The sequence below is a fragment of the Numenius arquata genome, chromosome 3 (genome assembly GCF_964106895.1).
Source record: "Numenius arquata chromosome 3, bNumArq3.hap1.1, whole genome shotgun sequence".
NCBI classification, from domain to species: Eukaryota; Metazoa; Chordata; class Aves; order Charadriiformes; family Scolopacidae; genus Numenius; species Numenius arquata.
The window spans coordinates 43098636-43123424 of NC_133578.1; the positions used below are offsets into that span (position 1 = coordinate 43098636).

General features: G+C 44.3%; 1 protein-coding gene across 1 annotated transcript in view; it reads right to left on the reverse strand.

Moving 5' to 3' along the window:
- Nucleotides 1–24789, reverse strand: part of HDAC4 (histone deacetylase 4) — a 280629-nt gene that overhangs the window by 40236 nt on the left and 215604 nt on the right. Inside the window, exons 13-16 of the mRNA XM_074145465.1 lie at nucleotides 21058–21315; nucleotides 19138–19324; nucleotides 12244–12377; nucleotides 4268–4388 (exon numbers count right to left, since the gene is read on the reverse strand). Of these exons, the coding sequence (XP_074001566.1) occupies nucleotides 4268–4388; nucleotides 12244–12377; nucleotides 19138–19324; nucleotides 21058–21315 (700 nt within the window). The remainder of the gene's footprint in view (nucleotides 1–4267; nucleotides 4389–12243; nucleotides 12378–19137; nucleotides 19325–21057; nucleotides 21316–24789) is intronic.

A 24789-nucleotide genomic window follows, 5' to 3' on the forward strand; every position in this document is an offset into this window, starting at 1 on the left:
ATTCAAGGTCAGGCTGGATGGGACTGAGCAACCTGATCTAGTTGAAGATGCTCCAGCTCATTGCAGGAAGGTTGGACTAGATGGCCTTTAAAGGTCCCTTCCAACCCAAACTGTTCTGTGATTCTATATCTTCTCAGATGAACATTTTAATCCCTTTCAACTGAAGGAGGATAGGAAATCATAAAACCACCTTAATTATCAGCCATCTGCACAGTTACTAGAAGACTTTGGAGCACATGAGCTTCATAAAAGAGGAAGATAAAAAACAGAATAAACCAGAACATGTGTTTTGACTGAAAGAGCAAACCCAACATTAAGAATTTGAGAAAAATGGAGAAAACCATCTGCAGGGCTAATTTTGCATCTGTAGGAATTGTAACATCACTTTCTGGGCTTGCACATGAGCAAGTTATCCTCCATTCTGGAGGTTTATAAACCTTATACTGGAACAAGAACACGATGTCTCGTATCCATCACCAATGTGCAGGACTATACATGTATCTGAGCACCACAGACAAGTAGGTAAAAGGAATACGTGCCATGTAGACACTGTAAGACATCTAGACTAGATTGCCTGAGATTCATTCGCTTGAGACCTGAAGTTAACAAAAACTAATGGTGAAATAAACTAGGTTAAGGGTTGTTTTTTTTCTCTGTCTCTGTCAAACCATGTTTTTTGTCTGGTCATGTCTATACTGAAAGAATAAATTTCCTTAAATGCTACCTACCAGCTTTGCAGAGCATGAACTAGACATGACTGCAGACAGACGTTACCGAGGGCCGTGCTGGTGTCAAGTGCATCGCAGACACACACGTTACCCCTGTGACTGAAAGTGGCGTTAATGCATCTGCATTATTAATCTGAGATTCACTCTTTGATTAGATCCACATGAAAGTTCTTAGATCATCCTGCCTTGGATCTCCTGTCACATCTTTCACTGCTAATCTACCCATTATTTTGATATTTATCTTCTTGAAAACAATTTATGATTGCTCTCCACAAAGTAAAAGCAGCCTTACTTGCCTAAGTTTAAACTTGTTCATCACGATAGATGGATTTGTATTTTTCATCCTCAGACTTTCAAGGGCTTTAGCAACACTTCCAGGGGTAGAATTGTGCAACCTGCCTTGAAGGCCACCACCTTCAAACCCTCCTGATAAAACACAGCAAAGCAGACCTTTGAGATGCTCAGGATCCTCTGGGGCAAGTAAATTAAAAATCAGTGGTGGCAATTCTGAAAAACCTGTACTATTTACCCCCCTTTCCTCCTTGTTCCTAAAGAACTGCCAGATGAAGGGACATCTCCCTTATCATTTGCAGAAGCTTAAAAGAAACATCTCATGTTTTCATCCCCCAGCTTTAGGAGCTCTTCCTTTTAGGCTGAGGTTTCTCATGCTTTTTCTTCTTCATAGACATATCAAAGGCAAAGAATTTACACAGAGTCAGCCACCCCATCACAGTTGTACACGTCAAGACACTCAGGTCTAACAAGCTCATATTTGCATATGTGAGCCTTGCTCAGGTCCAGCACTGTGGAAGCCATCAAGTTAAGAAATTGGTTTTAGGGCCAGCATCACCCTTCCTACCCTGCTCCCAAAGGAGAACTTCTCCCTGGGTGCTATGTAGACATCCCAGTCAGGCTGACACCTCTTTGTCATTTTGGCTCGCAACACCATCCCTCCAGACCCCTGCCTGTCAAGCCATCAACCTATTTTCTCTTGCCTAGTGGGATGACTGGCAGCCATGGTGACACTGGTTGCTCTTTCTCCAAGCTTCATGCTCGGCATGAATGTCAGTGGCAGCTGTGGCCCATGCACAGCTCCACATCCAACGGGAGGACAGTGGAAAGAGGCAGTTCACTGCTGTCTGGGCAAAGATGGTATGTGAGCTGGCAGCAAGTCCCACTGCTAGCAGCTCAAGGCTAAAAGGGTGCCAGCTGGGTTTAGGAAACAAGTCTAAGCTCAGCTAAGAGCTACTGGAAAGTCCTTCCTACTGGAGATCCCGGGGACCTGACCTTCTGCCTATGGCTGCAGGTCTTTGACAACCTGCTCTTCCTTGCAAACTACACCGAAACAGGCAACATTTTGTACTGGAATACTCCCAGGTATTAGAATTATTTTTCTTCACTATAGGAACAAACTTGATCCCTACAGACATTTTAAAATGAGTGATTGGGGGGGAACAGCAAAACTACAGAAGTACTCACAGGCAGAGCAAGAGTGTCTCCTCCCTCGGGTTTTCTGAACAAACCATCAGGAATGGTTCAGCAAAGCCTGCGTATCCCCAAGTCCAATACTAACGAAATAACCTGTTTGTATCTCCAAATGTTTCTGTGGAACTACTGATACAGATCGTGCCAAGAGTCAAAAGGGGAGCGGAAAAGCATTTCAAGAGCATCTGACATTTGAATGAGCAGGGAACACTCAGCGTTATCACAGGCCACCCTTGCCATGTTATCTTGTGTAGGGTATAGGGTGACCCACTGCCTGCTCAGCCCCCCCATGCAGATGATGACAACCACTGCCAGCTGCTCCAGCCTGGTAAAGCCAATGGGTCGGATCATAGAATCATAAAGTCATTCAGGTTGGAAAAGACCCTTGGGATCATCGAGTCCAACCATCACCCCCACTCTACAAAGTTCTCCCCTACACCATATCCCCCAACACCACACCTAAGCGACTCTTAAACACATTCAGGAATGGTGACTCAACCACCTCCCTGGGCAGCCTGTTCCAGTGTCTGACCACTCTTTCTGTGAAGAATTCTTTCCTAATGTCCACTCTAAACCTACCACGTTACCCTGAAGCCATTCCCTCTTGTTCTATCGCTAATTATGTGTAAGAAGAGACCAACACCAAACTCTCTACAATGTCCTCTCAAGTAGTTGTAGAGAGTGATGAGGTCACCCCTCAGCCTCCTCTTCCTCAAACTAAACAGTCCCAGCAAGGACTGGCAAGTCCCAGCAAGATGCTGGAGGGCTTCCCAGATCGTACTGCAGCAGACAGTCAGGACACGTGTCCTCACACACCTTTGGCGCTACGGTTCAAGAATTGGCAGAGAAATCAGTCAGCCTGAAGGTGGTGCAACTGCAAATGAAGAGCCTTCTCAGATCTGCTGGGGAAGATTTACATGCCGTTTCTTTGGACGGGTGGATATGCCTTACGCAAGGCGAGAGGTTTACACTACCAACAATGTGACATCATAAATTCTGTAAACTTTACATACTAATTGTGCTGTCATTCAGCCAAAGGTGTCTACTTTTCATTTGCTCTGGGTTTTAAAGAGGTGGTAAATCAGCTATAAATACAGTGCTAATTGCATGTTTAAACAACTGGCTAACACCTTTACTCTTTGGGGATCTAATGTACATACTGAATGCGTTGCAAAAATCTTTCCAGCTCTTTTGCTGCCACTACTACAGCATGCAGGCCACCAAGTTAATCCTCTTTTTATATCATCCAAAATAAACTTTCTCAACTTCCAGATTCCAAAACTGTCGTTTTGCTGATTCCCATGTGAGAACTTCCCAAGCTGTCCCTCCAGTCTATCACTTACTGCTGCAAAAGGGTACAAAGTAAAGGGAGATGATGATGTCTCCATGAAGGCAGGGTGCTAAAATCATGGTGGTTTGGTTGCTGTGGTGGGGGGTTGGTTATCTGCACAACCACCCCCTCGATTTCTTTCAGGGAAAATGTGTACATTTTCTGGCAGATGCAGTCCTGTTTCAGGAAGATCTAGTCTCCAGTGAAAAGGATAAACAATCTTACTGCAAATTAAACAAATGTAAAACTATCTAAGAGGCCCCTGCATCTTTCTTGCAGATTATCCAGACAAAACTGACACTATTTGTTGATGTCTACATGGCTGGCTGTTGCTTCAGATCCAGGTCCTTAGTAGGGTGTTCCAGTTCCTACCTAGCAATGGATAACTTTCTAATATGCAGTGTCCAAGGATAAAATAAAACCTCTGAATTACCTTTCCTCCTCAGGGAAACCTCCTTTTAGGTTTTGAAGACATCAAAGACAGGAAGTTTTAGCTATCTAGGGCTTAGGGATCTACCTGAAGAAAGGGAGACGTATCTTGTACCCCTCTCAAGCAGACATTGAATGGAGGTGGGAAGAACCCTCTTGGGAACTGCCCAGAGCTGAAGATGGAGGGAGCCCCATGTCCCACCTTTCATACTGCTACGGCTACGTGACCGCCAGAGTCAGGGCTGAGGACAGTAAAGGGAGGTCAGGAAGGGGATGCCCCCACAGGAAATGATACCTAGAAGTTTCTTGCTGTCCAGTTTCTGTCTGTTTAGAGGGTTTGTGCCGTACAGCAGCGTATGGGCTTCCGAGTGAACTGTCTGTAGCTCTTCTAGAGTTGCTTTTCTTCCACGAATGCACTGAAATAGGAAAGAAAATGGGTGATGAAATCACTGATTAATTGCTTAACTCTCCTTAAAGAACTTTTCTTTTTCCTTAACAAATCATAACGACAGTGAGCAAAATAACTAAAATGGGTTCTTATGTGGAAAAATTCATTGCAAGACAGATTTTGGTTTAATCCCTTATTCAAAATACTAGCTTGACATATAAAGTCATCAGTAGATTTATTTACGTTTGTTTTAAAAATACTTACCACAGAGCATTTGCTAAATTACACAGGTATTGCTTGACTACTGAATATTCAGGATTTCAGTTATAAGCCATTAGAAAAGTGATTCTTTGGTGAAAACATGTCCCTCCAAGCCATCCCCACCATGATTATTAAGCTAACCTAAAAATTTCTCCCAAACACACTGCTTTCCAAGCTGAACCACTGAGCAATTAAGGGGCAGTTATAAACTTTCTGCTCCAAAACTCATCTTGGAAATCCCACAAGATTTAATCTGTTGCAAATTGTTTTCTTATACGATGAAGCAGGTTCCGCTGGAAGTACTGTAGGAAATACGCTCTTGCCTGCTTCTGTTGCCAGCTGAAATCGAGAGGGGCAGACGCACACCGAAGTCAAAACCCTGGCTCCACTGAAGATCATGGCAAAGCTTTTACTGATGTCAGCATGACCCGACTTCACATTTTACAAATTGGGAATCTTTTCCCATTTTTTTGTCATGGGGGTCCAGCATACCTATGGGGCTTATCTTTTGTTGCTATCACCCATTTGGGATGGAAAACACGTTTTTAAGAGCAAGGTGCTACTCGGAGATGGTAAATTTTGGGCACATAAGAATCATGCCATGGCCTCTTACACAGGAGCAAGCAGGCAGTTGGCGCCAGGGGGATATCAGGTATACCAGAGAAGGCAACCAACTCCCAGCAGTGGAAAAAACACCTCACCTTTTTAACTGGGAGCTTGTGACTGCCTCTGAAATGTTGGCAGAGGAAATACGCAGCACGTTGAGAAAGTACTGAGGTTGGGGGTAAGTCGAGAGGTGGTCGTGAGAGGGGCAGAAGTTATTTAGAAATAAGGATGGCTTTGGTTCACAAACGTGCAAGTAGTGCCCTCCCTTACAAAATAAAAAACTAAAACAAAACTCAACAAAGAAGAGAGAAGTATTTCAGATGGCTTAGAACTGCTTCACGATTTTTTTGTCATAGTTTGGACTAAAACACTTTAAAAAGAGTTGTCATTTGGGGGGTTTGTTTCCCACAGAAGGAACAGCAGGAATATTCCTCTCTGCAATAGTAATACTGAAATATAAATAGTTAACAGCAAAATATTGGAAAGTTCTGAAAATCTGTTGTAGAGGTCCCAGGGTCACCCAAGACACGAGCCTCAGCAATGAGCATCCTGCTGTGCAGCCTACGAAGGATGGATTGCACGCACCTCCTGCACAGTCTTTGTCAAAGCCAGTTGCTTTTTTAAGACTTCCACATTCCTGAAGAAGTGAAGTTTCTAATGGGAACAAAAAAAAAAAACCAAACAAAAAAACGCGTAACAAAGGAAAAAAGGGGGAGGAGAAGAAAAAAGGGGAAAAAAGAAAGCACATTCCTAAAAACAATAGACTTTCAATTGAAAGCTTGTTCTGAAGAGAAGGTCAAACTGTGCCACTCGCTCCTGAGAGCTACTGCCGCTCAGAAAGCACTGTTGTGTGCTGCTTATTTTCCAGGAGAGCGCCAGGGACAAGATGCTTCACAAGCAGTGCCTGCTTTCACACCACGCTGCCATCTCTGGCTGTAGCCTGGCTCCGCCAGAGTATCCTGGGGTGCCTCATGCCAGGGGCACGGGGACTCCAGGAACCCCACCTCTGAAGCACGGCCCGCAGAATCACAGAACCACACAATCACATGGGGGTGGAAGGGACCTCTGGAGATCATCTAGTCCAACCCCCCCCCCCCCAGCAGGTCCACCAAGAGCAGGTCCCACAGGAACGTGTCCAGGCGGGGTTTGAATGTCTCCAGAGAAGGAGACTCCACCACCTCCCTGGGCAGCCTCTTCCAGGGCTCTGCCACCCTCACAGGAAAGAAGTTCCTCCTCATGTTCAGGTGGAACTTCTTATATTCAAGTTTGTGCCCATTTCCTCTTCTCCTGTCCCTGGGCACCACTGAAAAAAGACCAGCCCCATCCTCTTGACACCCTCCCTTGAAGTATTTATAGGCATTGATCAGATCCCCCCTCAGCCTTCTCTTCTCCAGACTAAAAAGACCCAAGTCCCTCAGCCTCTCCTCATCAGAGAGATGCTCTCTTGAGGGATTCTTTTGTCTGAAACCTTTAGCGTAAGCTTCCATCACACGTCGCAAAGCACACGGGAAATCACTCTGTAAAACCATTTGTGTTATAAGGCAGCAGAAACCAAAGCACGGCAGGAGCGCTTGTGCATTCTGCCTCTCCTAATTTTGGCATTTCTGCTCTCAAGTTCCTCTTTCATTTTCTCTGCGCTCTGGTCCACCACCTAGAATTTCCTGAGGTTAACGATAAGGCAAAAATACAGCATCTCATTGAAGAGGTAATAATCACAAAAATGCTAGACCCAGAAGGGATGGAAATATCTGGTAAATCCGCCTTGAACTTTTATCCTGTCTTCCTGTTTTGTTCATGGTGAGCCTGCCTCAGTCCCCCCTTACAGGATTTTACAGCTTCCCTCTAACCCATATGCCAACTCTTTTCCTTTGAACAAGACATACTGACCCATTTTCAGCTGCTACATTTAGGGGACATACAGAAACAGCATTTTCTATCTCTTGGCTTTATGTGAAGACACCAGGAGAACAGCAGCCTGTCACAGTAACACGCCAGCTCCTCCCTGGATGCAAACAGCTTCAGCTCCCCAGGATGGGGGGGGGGGGGGCTGCTCCCGTTTAAAGTACCCGGCCACCAAGACATCTAAGCTCCATGGCCTTCAGGAGGGTATCAGTACCACCTTCCCCTCCATGTGACATCCATAACCAAAATGGAAACTACGAGTGGATGGAGAACTTCCTTCTGTGCTGCAAGTACGATGCATTCAAGGAAAAAGCTACTACTTACTGAAACAAATATATATCACAAGCATCACAGCGAACGTTGCCTCGTTAAAAAGGATTACGCTTGAGGTGCTTTTGCACCTTTCTCATCTCGCAGCTCATGTGCCACAAGCTTTCTCCCAGGCTCTAACACAAAGACACGAAGAAAATTAATTAAATCCCTCCCCAAATAAATTTGTAGAACACGATACATCCCTCGCTCCTGTTTACAGACCCATCACGACTTGTATCTCAGTCTATGGCTCAGCCTGCCATCCGTGCTCCTAATTTGAGCAGTTCTTCACTTTCTAAGGCCTCTTAAGTCATGATACTCTTACCTTTGAGGCTTCAAATTGCCTACTGACCTTGCCCACTCCATATTACACCTTCTCCCCAGTGCTCCCTTGTCTAACCTCCTTCCTGACTGCTGCACTCCAGCTTTTCAGCTCAGGAGATGGCTTCTTAACCCTGACGAACTGGTTGGCTCTTTACTCTCTTTCCTTCACGCTGCTCTCTGCACAAAACCTGACCTTCGTAACACCCCACCACCTCTCCCCTCCCATCGCTTTATACATGACCTTCTGCCCTCTCCATCCATTTCCTTGCAGCTAGCTTCTCCTTCGCATTTCCAACAGCAACAAAAAACCCCACTAATCTCTTAGTTTGCATTTTATTCACCCTTTCATAGAATCATAGAGTCATTCAGGTTGGAAAAGACCTCATGATGTTTCAAAAGGACAGAATATGCATCTTGAGAGACCACGAGTCAGATCTTGTCCCAACTGTGGCTCCATAAAAGCCCTCAAAAGTCATGAAAACAGCTACAAAGCTTCTCTGTGGAGACAGACTTCCCAGGCACCACCAACTCCTTCACGCCCTCAGTGTTTTGTGATGGGAAACCCTGGGCACAGAGAGGCTCTCCAGAGGCTTCATCGCCGGGACCCATCCTGCGCTCCCAACAGACACCCGCCAGATCCTGTGCCAGGAACGCCCCGGCCACGGCTCTGCTTGTACATACAGCCCAGCCCAGCCTCTGGTTTTTCATGTCAGTCCTCCGCAGCTGCAATTAACCTTGAGCTAACAGTCCTCATGCTTTAAACAATGCAGGACTGCTGCCAAGATGAGCTTGGAGACGGAGGATCTCATTCTCCCCCCCCCCGTCCTAGCTGAGCAGCCCAGAGGTTTGATTACCTCTGAAACACACAGCAAAACCTATCAAATTCCTCACATTCCTGCTGAAGGCTGGGAGGATTACCCTACACCGTGATTGCGGGTTTTTGTTCGGGGGGCAGAGCCTTTTATTGAGATTGCCTCAATTAGTATAATTGTTGCTTTTAAATTCTGAATATACACCAGAGTAATTGCCATACTTTATAAAGCTAACTTAATTAAATAAACAATACTCTAAATGGCAGCTGTCGCTAAGCTTGGACAAACGCTTTCACTCCGAAGGGTCATCTTTAAACTTGTGCGATTCTGCCAGACTCTCACCTATCACACCACAAATCTATCACACATTTTCCCCTCAGCTGGACGTAAAATGGTTTTTGGACAACTTTAGCACATACATATCTGTTTCACTGCTGAAAAATGAGAGGCTGGGGGGAAGCGATGTGGTTTTTTCTGTTCTAAAAATATTTGTGCCCCTTCTGGATCTCTTCTATTGCCTTCGAGAGAAATGGTAGGTACTCAGCACTTGGCAAGTTGTCTAGGAGCCTCTCGGCTGCCTGATGAAAACAGGTTTTCACTTACTTATTTCTGAAATTTCAAAGCAAGTATTTGTTTGCATGCATGATAAAAATATTTATCTGAGAGCCTTTTTCTGGCTTAGGGCATGTGTGCAACAGAAACACCAAAAGAACATTTCCAGGAGACAGACACTGCGAATTGTTTGAGCTTGCATGAGAAAGCAGAGCTGGGATTTATTTTCAGTGCACAGTCATGGGGGGAACAAGAGCTGTTAAACTCCTTCTGGAAGAGGACAGGGATCCAGCGGAGTTTCACTGAACCCACACAGTGCGTATGGGATTATTCGCTATGCAGGGTCCTGTGTTTTTAATCGGTGTTGAGCAGCTGCTTGCAACCAACACAATCAAACTATACCCGCACCCGGCTCACAGCGAAGGGCTGTTAAAGAAGGAAGGGGACACATGAGGATAAGGCAGTGTCAAAGTTCAAACTGTCCTTTTACAAATACGAATTGGAAGAAATGGATTAAACTACCTAATCACAAACAATTTTCACATCAGGCCCTTGAGCTTACTTAACCGCCTCGTAATGTCTGAGGCGCAGGACAACAGACCTGCAAGAGTAAAGATAAAAGTGAGCGTGCACAGATGCGTCAGTCAGCGAGACCAGCTAGAAAACCAGCATAGAATAAAACAGGAGCTCAGCAAAAAATTAACTGTACAGCTTGGCAAATTTCTGAGTGTTATAAGCCAGGTGTTGCTGCTGAGTTGTTGCAGACCTACTACTAAATTAGAAAAGACTCACTTCTTTCCAAGTGCCTGTAGGGCTGCTATGCAGATGGAGTAGTTATAATCCATAAAAAAAATAGTAGATACATAACAGGCTGCACCACCATCCTCATATAAACAGCTCTGTTATAAAGTTTTGTACATCACACTCACACTCGTGTAGGTGGGGATAGAGGGCACAGCTCATGCTGTCCTGCCTGGAGCTTTGGCATAGGCAGCAGGGATTTGAAAAAGTGAAATAATTATTAAAGCTAACCATAATTATTAGGTCGCACTTCAAAATTCCTTTCAAATCAAACATATAATGGAACATGTGCCACAGAATGAAGCTTTCCACATGTTAAGTCTACAGCTTGCCTTCCTTTGAGGTAAGGATACAAGTCCATCGTTCCAGGCAATGCCAAGAGCTCACACCCATGCTCCAACCTAGCAGCAAAGATCACTCATGTCAAAAAAGCTGTTCCCTTGCCATGCAAGCACACCTGATGTGAAGGCAGTCTTCACTGAAAGAAAACCCTATATGGTCCTCCACTCTGCTCACTGATAGACAGGTTCCAGCTGAGGAGTTTCACAGAAACTCTGCAGGGCAGGGAAGCGACCAAATGGCTTTGCAATGTGGAAGAGAATTACATCAGTCAAGGATAGTGGAAAGTGAACATGTGGCTCCAGAAAAAACAAAACTCAAAACCCTACCAAGAACAGAAGAGTGAAGTGAGGAGGTAGGAAGAAGATGCAGAAACAGGGAAACATCGTGTCCAACAAGCCCATGAGAAAAGTTAAGATAAAGAAGGAAACTTTAATGCAGGTCTGAGCACAGGGGGGATAAAGGAAAGCTACCTAGAAAGAGAAGCAAGTGCAATTAGAGCACCTGGTTATCCTGTAATGGCAGGTCAGACCTTGAAGAAAGCCATCACACAAGAAAACACTGGAATTGAGTTAGGAAGCTAACATCACATATTTATTATTTTCAGAAAATGGAATAGTCAAGATGAGGCTAAACGTCACCAGTGGTCAGAAGAGAAACACAGGTGGAAAGAAAATGAATACCAAGAACAACTCCAATTGTGAGACCAACTGAAAACACCAAATGAAGAGAAATAACCTGGGATCATACAATTCATTGTACTTCACACTGTAGTGAACATCTGAAACACAAATCTAGGAGACAAGTCAATTAGTACTGCAGGATTGAACTCTTGCTTCTGAACAGAGGAGCTGGAGAGCAGTGCAGTACTTGTGGGTTGGTATTTTTTTGTTTGTTTTCGGGTGGGTTTTTTGGTTTTTTGTCCCAAATATTAATCCCAAAATTCAATTAAATGGGTCTCTGTAAACGGAAACAGGTTTGAAGTTCTTCCTTGCTCTCCTCAGGGATCGATAAGGGTAGGATGGGGAACTTTAGCCAATGGCAATGCTGCCACCACGTGGATGTCTCTTCTGACTGCTCAGAAAATATGTCAAGCCAGATGCTGACATAACTCAAATATACTGTGTGATTCAGTCCCCTCAGATGCTCATAGAACTGATGAACACGCAGCACGATTTATTTATCATCAGGGCTATTAGCAACGAATAATAATTATTATTAATCACTATTTTTAATCTTTAGTCTTTTTATTTTAGTATCTAAGCTTTTCTCTTAGTTTGCCTTGCCTTTAAAGCACGTATGTCCAAGAAAGTTAATTTAACCTCTTGTGATGGAATAGTGCCTCATTCTTTTTACGCTATCTTCACTACTGTTCACCATTACTTATCAAAGGGTATTAAAAAAGTTATTAAACCACAAAAATAGAAACTTGTTGCTCCACAGCTTTTGTTATGATTGGAGTGATAACAAGTAACACATTTACTTCATGTCTTGCTCTCAGCTTTGGCAGCTTCAAAACCCAGCTCTTGGTAGGGACTTCCAGTTTACATGGAATAGGACCAAAAATTACAGAAGCAGCTTCACTGCAACATCGGGCAAGAGCATTCTCCAACATTTCATGAAATTCCTAATAGTCATTGCAATGTAATGAAATCAGATCACTAGAAAAGTGCTCCTGACAGACACACACACGCACACAAGCATAAGCAGTCATCTAGGAACGGATTAAATTCAGGCCACATATGGCAAAACATTGCTAACAGCTGGAGCTATAAAAATCTCAAGCCAGAAAGCAGGATAAAATTTGCACATCCATGTGCAATCAACAGCCTGAGCTGCAGGTTAGGTACATACGCTATTGTTCAGACCAGAAAGCGGTCCCCCAAAAAAGCTCGTAATCCAGCAGTCGAATCAGCCAGACAAATACAAATGCTCCCTTTCTCCCAGGCCCACCACCTTTTGTATTTTTATTACCTCGCACTTGCCACGGAGACCCGTCTCCTGGAGTCGGGACCAAATGCTCTGGATCCTCCCCGCGTGCTCTGGGTGGCTGTTTGTGTTTCCACAGGTACACTGGTGTTTCAGCATCAAGGTGTCATATACAAGGCCTGCAAGCAGAGGTTACAAAATTGCTCTCAGTTAAAAAAAATATTGCCAGATATATGGAAAACACCTCTTTCTTTTTTTCTCTTTTTTTCCACTACAGCACTTTATATTCAACTGAACACTTCCAGACAAAGACAGTGTGTGTTTTACCAGGAGCCACGGAGCTCTAAGAAATGAAAACCCAAGATGCTGCTCCAAGACAGCACCAAAGGTGCAATGATCCCTTCCTCTGAAAAGCCTCAACAGATCCGGAAAAGACTTAGTCACCACCATCTCTGTAGGCTGAAGCTGTGCGAGAAGGAGGTGACAACCACGTACAGATGTGCCGGCAGGAACGTGATCTAGGAGGGGACTGACTCGCAGCTTTTCCACTGGGTACTTTTATAACTGCTGCTAAAATTACTCTAGGGTTTAGGATTAAAAACCAGAAGGAACAGGTTGTTAGCGGGCACTATATTTCATAAAATAGTTTGTACTGAAGTCTTTGCATCAACATTATTTGACAACATGCTAATTAAGGCTATTAGCACACACTTGGGCATAATTATTCAGCACAATACGTAGGTATTTAGCGGTGGTGTTTCGTTTGAACATGGGAGTAAGGCAGCTAAATCCCCTTGCATTACCAAGTATTTATGGCATGACAACAGCGTAGGAGACTGATTCACGCTCCAGAGTTGCCCGGGTATGTCTTTGGAAGGGGAATTATGGTTTCACAGCCAATGTTCCACTGGAGGAAAACAGCAGGTCCTCCATAGCTACATAGTCCTGGTGACAATAGACTGTTTTTCACTCAACCAAAAGAGACATAGTCAAATGTTTAAATCTACCCTTCCCTTCAGCCAGAAGCTCAGAAAAACAGAACAAAAGGGTTTAGTTTGTGGTTTGGTGGGGGGTTTTTTTGTTTGTTTTTGTTTTTTTTTGCCAAGGACTAAGGTTTCTTGCAAGAAATATCTGTCTGAAAGCACAATATAAAGTTGCAAATCAAAGGTCTTGATGAGAATCCAAAGCCTTTGAATTAGCAGAGGAAGCAGGAGCTGCTCCCAGATCCTGACGTTAAAGGGCCTGTGCTCCAACTGAAATCCCTCCTCTGAAACCCCAGACAAGCACACCTACGCTGCAGCGAGTGGTGTGAACACAGCCCAAGGAGCTTGACGGAGCTGGCTTTCATATAGCCAGTTCAAGTACCAATAAACAGCACAATTTGCAACTGCACAGAGTTCAAAGGGGCTTGTAGGAAACCAGACTCTGAGAACATCCACGGACATGTGGCCTGGAGCTGAGCGCTGTGCTGCTGCTTGTACCCAAGCCTGGCTCGAGCTGCAATCACACCTTTTGACTGAGTGTAGACATGTTCTGCCACTGAAAAACTTGGCGTTCCCCTCTAAGGCAAACCCTGGCACTGACACTTTCAGGTATTCAGCCTCAGAGAACGTATCTGGCAGTTCCTCGCTTTGCTGCAGGTGAGAGCAAATTAAAAAAAAGAAAAAAAAAACAAAACCAAAAAACCCAAACAAACCTAAACCACATTCACTTCTAGGAAGAGATCAGAGCACCGGTTAATTGACTGTCTTTGGGTTAGCCAAAGTTCAGTGAAGTAAGACCATGCTGCAAAACCCTGTAGAGGTCTCCTATGTTTGATTCACAGCATCAGAGTTCATTAGGAGCTGCTGGGCAAAGCCAAGCACTGTAAATGTCACCTGAGAAGAAGCTGTAGCCCAATGGTAAGGCTGGCTGTCCATGAGAACTCCCCAGTCTGAGTTCATTTAAACTAGTGCAAGGTCTGTAGTAACCTCGCCTCTGAGGTTAATTTATTTTTGAAGAAAACTCATCTTCAGGTGACGTCATGCATTTTGACAAAGTACCTGTTACCCAAAAGAACCCCAGGCAGATGTCCTCCTAGACCATATGGACTGCACTAGGTTTGGCTAAATCATTCATATTAAAGGTAAGAAAGCAATTCTGCCTTCTCTGATTTCCAGGCCTATTTAGAGGGACTACAACTAGGCTTTATACATTTAAAGCCGAAATGCACATGCGTGTATATTCGACATATATATTCAGAGTCAACAACTAGCCTTGAACTTAAACCAAAAAAAGTACAAGCAGCAAGTCATTCAACAGATAGCTTCTGACATGTCTGGGTGCAGCTCTGGCTCCCTTCGGTCCATGGGCACTCTGCTGGTGACATCAAGGATGGCCAGGACTGCACCCTTTGAGGTCACTGACCTTAGAGACCAAGGACCAAAAGATGGCACAATGGCGATGGCCAAAGAGAAGGGCAATGGGAAAGCACGCCGCATGGAGCACAGGCAAGAGAGCGCATCAGAGAATTCACTAACGGAAATGGGAAAAGTAAAATACAAGATAGGAAAGCTAAGAAGCAAAGCTGCACTGCGTTTGTAAAGGGCACTCCAACCTGGAGATAAATCTGAAGCTAGTTCATGCAATACCTTCACAAGTGTGTGGAAAAACCCAAGCATTTTCAAGCTGTGCATTTTAAGCAGCCTTTTCTTGCTCACCTCCCGGTTTCCCAGATGATGCTTAACACTGTTGCTCTAACAGATCTTTTTGCTACTTGGGAGCTGGGCACAACCTGACAGTGAATTATACTGAATGCACTACAAAGTTGGAAGGGGTCTAAGGCCATTTAAATAGCTGATATGCGAATATGTGTTGCAAGTTTCTTTTCAAAGGGTGTTTTCCCCAAGCCTTTAGGTTTTAAATAGCAATTCCTGGAAAACTGTCATGATGCAACTCTAGATACGTAGGTAAAGCAATGCCTAGCCAGATTAAACGTCTCCACTTCGTACCTGGGTAACCCTAGAGCCTGGTAGAGCAGAAGCCAACACAGCTGAAACCAAAAAGACAAATGCAAATGAAAAAGCAGCTTTATGCATTGACTTTATATTCTTCCCTTCCTCCTTTGTCTTCCTACAGTGCAGCAGATCTGCCAGGTATCTCCCTGGGTTTTTTTTGGAGGAACTTTGGTGTCAGCTCAGAAGTAGGCAGTGGCATTTATCAGCTCATCTTCCTTGGTACCAGCTAAGAGAGCTGCACCAATGAGAGCAAATACAGGGAGCTGGGAGCGAGATCCCTGGGCACACAAACCAGCTCCTCCTCATCTGCATCACCACGCACCGGAAAGCTTCACATGTTTGAAATACATGCATACATCTACAGTGGATTTTGGTAACTGAGCTTATTCAATGTTGACAGATGAAGGGGTTAAAGAACAGATTTCGAGAAAAGGGAGTGACAGGATGCCTACTCGTCTCTATTTATTCACGGAGACTGCAGTGGGGTTTACAGAATTTGGTTGACTCACAAAGTTTCGCTTTTCCCAATGATTCAGTGCTAACAGTAGTGTCTCAATGAAGTTATTCCATACTGTAATCACACGTCACTCAACATTTCTCTTTTTTAAAAACTAAACCACTGGAAAGAAGGGAATTGTTCCAAACTCCTTCCTGTGGTTGGGGACATTCAGATGAAGACACACACACAAAGGAAAGTCTGGCAATTTAAGCTTAAAATACGAAACTACATTGGCCATTACAAGGTAAATTAAGTGGTGCTGGAAGCAATAGTCTTTAAGACAAGAGAAGAATAATTTTTAAAGGTCAGCACTAAAGCATAACCAACGTGCTTTTCCTGGCAGAACAAACATGCGATTTGAGGTTCAGATAATTATATTGCTCTGCACAGGAGAGAATAAATGCCTTCATCAGAAATGAAAAATACTTTAATGCAGAACCATCAGAATAATTTGTGGAACCATTTTTACAGGAGATCAAAGACTGGATAATTGGAGCTATGCAAATTAATGGCCTAACCTGAGAAGTCTTATTCAAGTGTGTAGAACAGTGCATGCAGAAGTATTCATTAAAGTCAAGGGGGCTACTTGTGCTAGCGAGGACAAGTTCAAGGACTAGCCTTCTTTTATATGCTAGTAGGAAGGAAAATTAAATGTCATGCTTCGGGACATAAAACTGATTGCTTGAAGAAGTCAGGAAGGGCACTGTTTTCACTTTCATGTGGAGTAATGCGCATCATGTTTGAGAGGTGTATTATGTTGTCCTTTCCCTATACCTTTGAAGTCTCAGGTATTGGTCACTGAGAGAGACAGGAAAATAAATTATACATAAACCCCAGAATTTCCAGCTGTCCGGTCCTAACTCTGTCCAGAGGAAGCATTGGCATTTTCTGTATAATATCCCAAACATGAAAGTGATGAACAATCACAACATTAACTGATCTCCTGAGAGCCACATTCGCGTTAGAATCATCATGGTTGGCTTCAATAAACCATTGAACGAAGTTTGTTTTTCCAGCTCTCTCACAAAATGATCACAACAATTCAAACATTAATTTCTCTGAAATCCAAAGTACGTGATCATGACAGAACCGGTCTCCAATGCAGTCACTTATCACACAGACGGATTTTCCTAGTGAAAAAGAAGCCCGATGCACTTCGGCACTGCTTGCTTTGAAAAATACCCAAGACTTTAATTTCCTGCCTTTCAAAGAACAGTTCAATCCTAGTGATTAAACTTTAGTACCCACCTCCCAAAACACAATCTCCGACACACCATGGACAACTTCAAGAAGACATTAGCAATCTAACTCGCGCACACATGCTCAACAGCTGAAACGCCTGCCTTTCCTCTCCCTGCTTGCATGTCATAGAGTAGTAGGCTCTTCTTTTCCTGACGCTGTTAAGTAGATAGTGACTAATTAAACTAGTAGTAGATCGGCTCATTAAACTAGTCCTTCACCTTACATAAAAGGTAGGATTTTTAGGTAAGGTGAAGGACTAACTTTTATGCTTTGCACCTTTACTAGTACCAGTAGATGTCCAACAACACTTTCTCCCTTGAAAGCATTTTATTATGGTTTTCCTCCTCCTTTCACCTAGCTTAAATGTAGAGAACTGCACGAGGCAGAAGGTAATCTAAAAAATACAGCCCTTGCAGTCTTAACATGGATCAATGCTGTGAAAAGGATATTTAACAGGTGACATACATTAAGCATTTTTCATATCATTGCACTGGATTGTGCAGTGATATATAAAAGCAATGTGATATTCCACCTCCTATTTTAAGCCACTTTTTTTTCTTTTAAACCCTGCCTCCAAGGAAAATAAATCATAATGTGTCTTTTCAAAGCAGCACAATTCTCAAATGTGCATTCCTACTGTTACCTGTAATTTTACATGAAATTTAGAGGCACATATCTGAGTCAAACTTATATCCTCTGGTAGGAAATATGACTGTATGTTCAAAGTCTTGTGTATGATTGACAAGGCAACTTAAATACCGGAGAAGAAGAAGGGAAAAAACAGAAGGAATGAATAATCTCTAAAAGTAGGGCCAGGCTTCCTTTTTTTTTTTTTAAAGGGAGAACGTTTGGATCTAAGTGTCTTAAATGCTCAAGTTTCATCTGGTTTGACCATGGGCCAGGGGATTTGCATCCTTGGCAAAAGCCAAAATCTAGAATAATTTTGCTATAACCAATTGCACTAGAAATGCAGTTTTGCTGAAATTTAAGGTTTCGATATTAACAACAAATAGAGACTTCAAGGGCTGATTTGCAAAAATGAGATACTACTAGGGTTTCTGCAGAGCTGATCACACGTTATTCCCATCCTGCAGCTAGCAGGTGAAGAACAAAGTCATATTTAACTTATCACTATTACTATACCAGTGTCTGAAAATAAACCTGATTCACAGTGCTGATTTTAACGATGCAAAAAGTGTGGGTTAAATAAGAATAAATGGAAGAGAGAAACAAAATCATGAGTTGCTCTTATTTGGGCGTTCTGGATTATTTTTTTTTCCCCTTCCTTTTCCCAGGGCACACATCACATTGCAAAATGTTCATTCACAAAATAGAGCTTGACATTTGGGGAAGGTGGCAGACTTCAAAATAAGCCCACCTAATCACCCAACATAGGGTTTGAGAAGTTGCACATAAATTAACTCTCATCTGTTACTAAGGCTACTGAATAGACAGAAAAGATTTTGGTGGAAAAAAAGTTGGTTGTCAGGATTCAGGAAGAATAATTATTTTTCACCTTTAACCTTTGTGGGGAGATTAACGTCTTTTTTGCACACTTTGTAGACAAATGGAGAACTGCACTCAATTTTCCTTTGAGAAGAATACCCAACAGGTAAGAAAACACTCTCCAGCTTGTTTCTGCACTCTAACAACTCGAAATAATCAACTCGCCTCACTTTTCCTAACCTATAGGCACGGACTCCTGGGCAGAGACTGTGTTTCAGAAGGAGGGGTAGGCTGGCACAGAGCTCGGGGTGGATAACTTATGGCATGAGATTGCGCAGGGACTGGAGAAGGTGCAGAAAATACAGCCAACAGATACTGCATCTGGCATGCTGTCCTTTTTCAATAACATTGCCTCCCTCTGCCTTGCATCTAAATCAGCTTTGCCACAGCATATGACTCATTCTTTTTTTCTTCTGGAGATACATAATTAAAGTACTGTGCTGTGCTTCTATTGATTTTTGCAGGTTATTTTCTGTCTGGACTGTAAGGCGTCTGTCCCTCTGGGGAAGGGACAGGCAGGACAACAGGGCGTAAAATGATCGAATCTTCTCCTTGGAGAAGACAGGATGGTACGGAGCCCACAAAACACAGCTGAGGTGCAGACCTCAAACAGATGGCTTTGCAGGGACAGGGCAGAAAAGGCAAAACAGTAACCACAGCCCTATCACCTCAGCCTCCAGTGTCCCAAAACATTACCTGTTGTGAACCTTGGTTTAGTGGGTGGCTCCTGTACGGACATCGGGAAGGTGGCCGAGGCAGGCGAGGACTGTGCACGGGACAGAGGTCGATGCCCTCCAAAAGAGACGGGCATGCCAGCTGCCTCCAGAGACGCCTGGTAGTTTCTCAGCTGGTGAATGCGTTGCTGCTCCAACAGAAGGGCTTGCTGCGGGGAAAAGAAGGAGGCAGTTGCTGAAAAGTCTGTGTGGTGCCTTCATAAAAGGGTTTTTAAGGATTTTAAAGGTTCGCAGGCTTGGACTCCTTTCCCTGATAAATGAATGGACACACACGCCTGCAGCAAATGAAGATGTGCACATTTCTAGAGCAAAGTCAGGCAAGCACAGTATGTCCAAACCACAGCCTCGGTGCTGGCGCACGCTGGCAGGGTCATTAGCAGAAGCAGTCCCAGCCTCCCTATGGGTTGGCCATGTCTTCCTTCCTCCCCCTGTGCCCCTCCACCACCGCACTGGTGGCTTTAACAGTGCCGTGCACCAGGACGAGGGAACGAGCCCAGTTCAACCGCACTGCAGGCAGGAGAGGGAATTTTCAACTAAACTCATTCTCTGCGCAGCCACACCATCAGCTGGGCAGGCTCTTGGTCAGAAGGGATGGCTGTTCCCATTTCTTCTATTTATTCCTTCTCCTCTTTGAGGCAAAATAATAGCAAAAGACATAGCATTTTTACGACTCCTCAGGTGTGACCACGTATTCAGGACTAGGCGGGGGGGCCTGCACTTTCAGAGGAAGAGGATATCACTGTGGTCCACCATGAGCAGCGCGTTGCATTTCATTTATTTATTTATCTACTAAGGCAACGAGGCTCAGATGTGACTGTATAAATCAAATAACACTTTGTACAAGCATGGTTGGCAATGGCATTGATCCTTCAAGGCAGCGCCATTATGCAGATAACACCGCTCAATAAGGAACTGAAAACGTAGTCTCTGAGCAATAGCAAGTGACGCTGGTGTGTGACACGCAAGCCAGCTCTGCAGTGCTAGGGAGAGGGCAGCAAGCAAATGACTACACGGAGCAACCAATTTGCACCTGATTCACAGACATTGCAACTGCAAACCTGGCACCAGCCTGCTTTCCCCAGCCAAGGGCCGTGGATTTACTCAGAGAGCTACACCTTGGCACGGCTACAGCGATCTGCTCCTGGCTGCAGATCCTCTGTGGCGGTTAAGCACGGCTGTAGGTACAGTCAGATGCTGAGTGCTAAGCCCCGCAAAGATGAGCAGAGCACTGATGCCTTAAGAGAATCACAACCTTCTCACCTTCGTTTCTGCTACCACAACAGGCAGCTTTTGGGAGCCTGCCATGTAATTTGAAAGATTACACTATGCTACCTTGTTATTGGATTTATCCCTTGCAATCCACAATCCTCCGGTGTTTATCCTCAAAAGTGAGTACAGCTGCAATCTCTGGAATCTCCAAGTCTGAAGAAGGAACCCCGCCAATGAACCCCATCCCACGTTCCCTTATCCAGCCCTTCTCTGGGGCAGTCAATTTGTTGTAAAACATAAAACCAAGATAAATTCTACTACACTAAAACCTCTGAATTACTAAAATCTACTATATCTGATAGCATTTAGTGTTAAAAAAAATGTGAAGACACACTTTGTCTTCCCAAAGAATCAAACAGAAAGTTGTTCAGTAAATATATTGACTGTGTTTTGTGCAGGTGACCCAGATTCTCCTCCCTGGGACCTCAGAGTTGGTACAGCGACTCCAGGGAAGGATGGCACTGCTTTTACCTGCAGGTTTGTTTACATAGCAAATCCTCCAGACCTGGTTCCCCCTAGCTTCTCCCCCTTAGAGTAGTATAAGGTGACTACCAAGAACCAAACAATCTTCTACAAAGAACCAAGTCCCAAACCTGGTATTTTGCGAGCTCACCTGACGGAAGAGCAGCTCCTGCTCAGCCTGCCTCTGCCCAGACTCCAGCTCCTGCTGCGGTTCTGCTTCTTCCTCATCGCTCTCGATGGGCTCTTGCTTCACTTGCACCATGTTGGCCAGACCTGGGGCCTCCTTTTGGCTTGCAACTCTGTCGTTGTATGGCTCCTCCAAAAGGGCTTGGTGTTCCCGTAACTCTTCTTCTGTCTCCTCAGGGTGGCTTTCATGCTGGCGAGCTGGTTCGTTGGGTTTTGATATAATCTGTAAACATCCCAGAGGTTAACTGATAAATAAAATGTAACTCATCACAAGTAAAGTTCACTCTTATCCTCAAAGAACCAGCTTCACGGAAAGAGCAATTGTGAATTATAGCTTTTATTTTATAAGCTAGGTCCAAAACAACCACTCAAGGGAAAGGTCAGGTTAACCTTGGCATTAAGTGCTATGAAATCTTGTGTCCCAAGTAATGACAGTCCCTTGATTTTCCACTTGATTTTCTCTCCAAAGAAATAAGAGCCTCTTGCACCTACACACCGATGGATGCTAATCCATTCACAAACCCACAGAGGAGAAGCATAACAACCATCAACACATTTGGCAATTAAATTCTGAAAAAAGTAAGAGAGAGACAAACTCTCTAAGACAGTTTCTGCTACCTTGTTTGCCCAGCTTCTTGAATCGCCCTCTGAACTGCATCTGTAAAGTGAGAGGCTGTCAGAAAGACTCCTCCAAAACTTGCACTGTTATGAAGTTAGTTAAGAGGAAACTGAGGACACTCAACTTCCAGCATCTGCAGAGAAGCAAACTGCAAGGAGAGTGTCATTCTAATCATACCTTCCTAAGTAGAGGCAGGGAACTTCTCTGAATGTGGCTGCATAAACAAAGGGAACAATATAATTTTCACTATAATTCACACAGGCTCTGACTTTTTGAAAGTTCATTGGCGAGATAAAATTCACAGTTCTCCATCGCAGACTGCTTATGACTTTTATTTGGAACAAAAAAAAAAATAAAGTAATACGTGAACTGTTTTTAAATCCAGCATAGGTAAATAAATCCATTTCCTTTCTTTAAAAGAGCTCAGGCTTTACCCGTTTCATAGGCTTATAAAGAAACTGCTGAACTTTGAAAGTTGTCAGGGCAGAGCTTTAATAAGGATTAGGTCATTGGTATGAAAAGCAATATTGATTTTAAATCTAATAACGCTAAATCAAAACACGTTTATTGAACACATACAGAAGGAGTGACTACTTGTAAGTAACTTGCTCTTTAAAGAACAGCGGCTCAAATCTGAAACTAAGTCTTTTTCCCTAAATGTAGGAAGAGAGGCTCTGCCATATAACGTAAGCAAACCTATACAAAGCAGATTTAGGCTAATAAAGGCAACCTAAAGGATTCATCGCCTCCAAGTATCACAGCAAGGACAGCAAGAGGTTGCTCATAACTCCAGCAGAGGACCTCAAGCAACTGGGGCTCAAAGCTTTTAAAAATGGAGCGTTGCAAAGACCGGGCCACGGGGCCACGGCTCTCCAGCACTTTGTGGATTACTGCATTTCAGGCATGCAGAAGGGCGTTATCTTGCCTAGAAGTTTAAGGCAGGACCCTCTGGGGTTCACACAGCCCCCTCAGTACAGATGCAGGGTGCAGCCCATCTCTCCCTCAAATACGGGTCAGGAGATGATATTTTTGTACTGATCAACAACTGGCTGCTGTTGGAAAGAGGGCTTCGGTTTCTACAACCGTGGAGCCATCTTTGAGATTCAAGTTTCTTGGAAGAGATGAGATCCATCTGACTAAACAGGGAAAAGGTACCTTTGCCAACAGGCATGGCTGAGCTGGTAGTCAGAGCTTTAGACTAGAAACAGGGAAGGGAGCAGTTCCTCAAGAAGCAGTGAAGGAAGCTGGGGACAAGGTAGGGAGGCCAAGGGCCTGGGGGGATGTGAGCAGAAAGGACACGGCAACCAACAAAAAAGGCCGAAGTGGCATTCCTTTGAGCACAGGCACGTAAAGAAGGAGGTGCCTACACAATAGTGCAATGGGGAAGTTCTCAAGCCTGTCCTGGGGAACTAGCACACTTGGGCACCTCTCTGAAATTCCTTTACGCTACTGCACGAAACATGGGGACCAAAGTAGAGGAGGAGAAGTCTGTGCACAGTTACAGGGCTATGACCTCCCTGGCGTCATGAATACACGGTGAGCTAGCTCACATGACAGGAGTGCTGTGATGAAAGGATACAGGCTTTTTAGGAAGGACTGGCTGGAAGGAGGGAAAGTTGCCCTTTGTGGGAAGGAGGAGCAGGAATGCATGGAGCTCTGTGCCTTGATATGGATCTGGAGTCAGTCTTAAAGAGAGCTTAAATGTCAAGAACAGTGGACAGACAAGTTGAGTGCTCTGGTAGTAGTAGACTGCTGTAGATCTCCTGATCAGGTAGAATTAGATGAGGTCTTATCCAAATACTCAGAAGAAGCCTCACTTTCACAGGTCCTGGTCTTCATGGGGGACTTTATCTTTATTCATGGGGGACTGCTATCTGCTGGAAGGACAATACAGCAGGGCTCAAGTAGTCTAGGACATTTGAGTGCATTGATGATGAACTGACACACATGATCAAGGTGTCAACAAGGAAGGTGCTCTCCTGGACCTGACACTTACAAACAAGGAAGCACTACTCAGGGCTGAGGAAGTCACAGAGGCAGCATTGGCTGCAGTGACCATGAGATGGTGCAGTCCAGGATCCGAAGAGGAGGGAGCAGGGCAAAAAGCAGGACCACAGCCCTGGATTTCAGGAGAGCAAACTTTGGCCTCTTCAGGGATTTGCTTGGAAGAGTCTCCTGGGATACAGCCCTGGAGATTAGAGGGGTCCAAGAAAGCTGGCTGATACTCAAGGACTCTACAAACTCAAGAAAGATCCATCCCAACAAGTAAGAAATCAAGAACAGCGTGCAGAAGGCCTGCATGGATGAGCAGAGAGTTCCTAACCGAACTCAAGATATAAATAGGTGGTATACAAGAGTTAGAAGCAGGACAGGTGACCCAAGAGGAGTAGAGAGTTGCTATCTGATCTTGTATGGATGGTCTTAAGAAAGCCAGAGAAAGTCAACCTAAAGTTGAATCTGACAAGGGATGCGAAGGGCATCAAGAAAGAAAAGAGGAAGACTAGGGAAATCATTGGCCCGCTGCTGAATGGAGGAAGGGACCTGGTGACAAATGACATAGAAAAGGCCGCAGGACTTACGCCTTCTTTACTAGTAAGACCATCCTTCAGGAATCCCAGGCCCCTGAGATCAGATGGGAAGTCTGGAGCAAGGAAGACTTACCCTTGGTGGACGACCACCGGGTTTATGGAGCACTTAAAAAAACCTGGATATACATAAGTCCAGGGGCCCTGATGGGTCGCACTCACAGGTGACGAGACAAGAGGCCATGGACACAAATTATAACATATGAAATTTCTTCTGAACACAAGAAAACACATTTTTTACTGTAAGGGCGGTCAAACACTTGAACACTCTCTGGACAGATTGCCCAGAGAGGCTGTGGAGTCTCCATCCTTGTCCTTGGAGACACTCAAAACCCAATTGCATATGGTCCTGGGCAACCTGCCCTAGCTGACCCGCCTCAAGCAGGAACATTGGACTAAATGATCTCATGAGGTTCCTGCCAACCTAAAAGATTCAGTGATCAAAACTTCTCCAGGATTTTTGTGAGGTACCTCTCATCCCCAACCCCCCCAG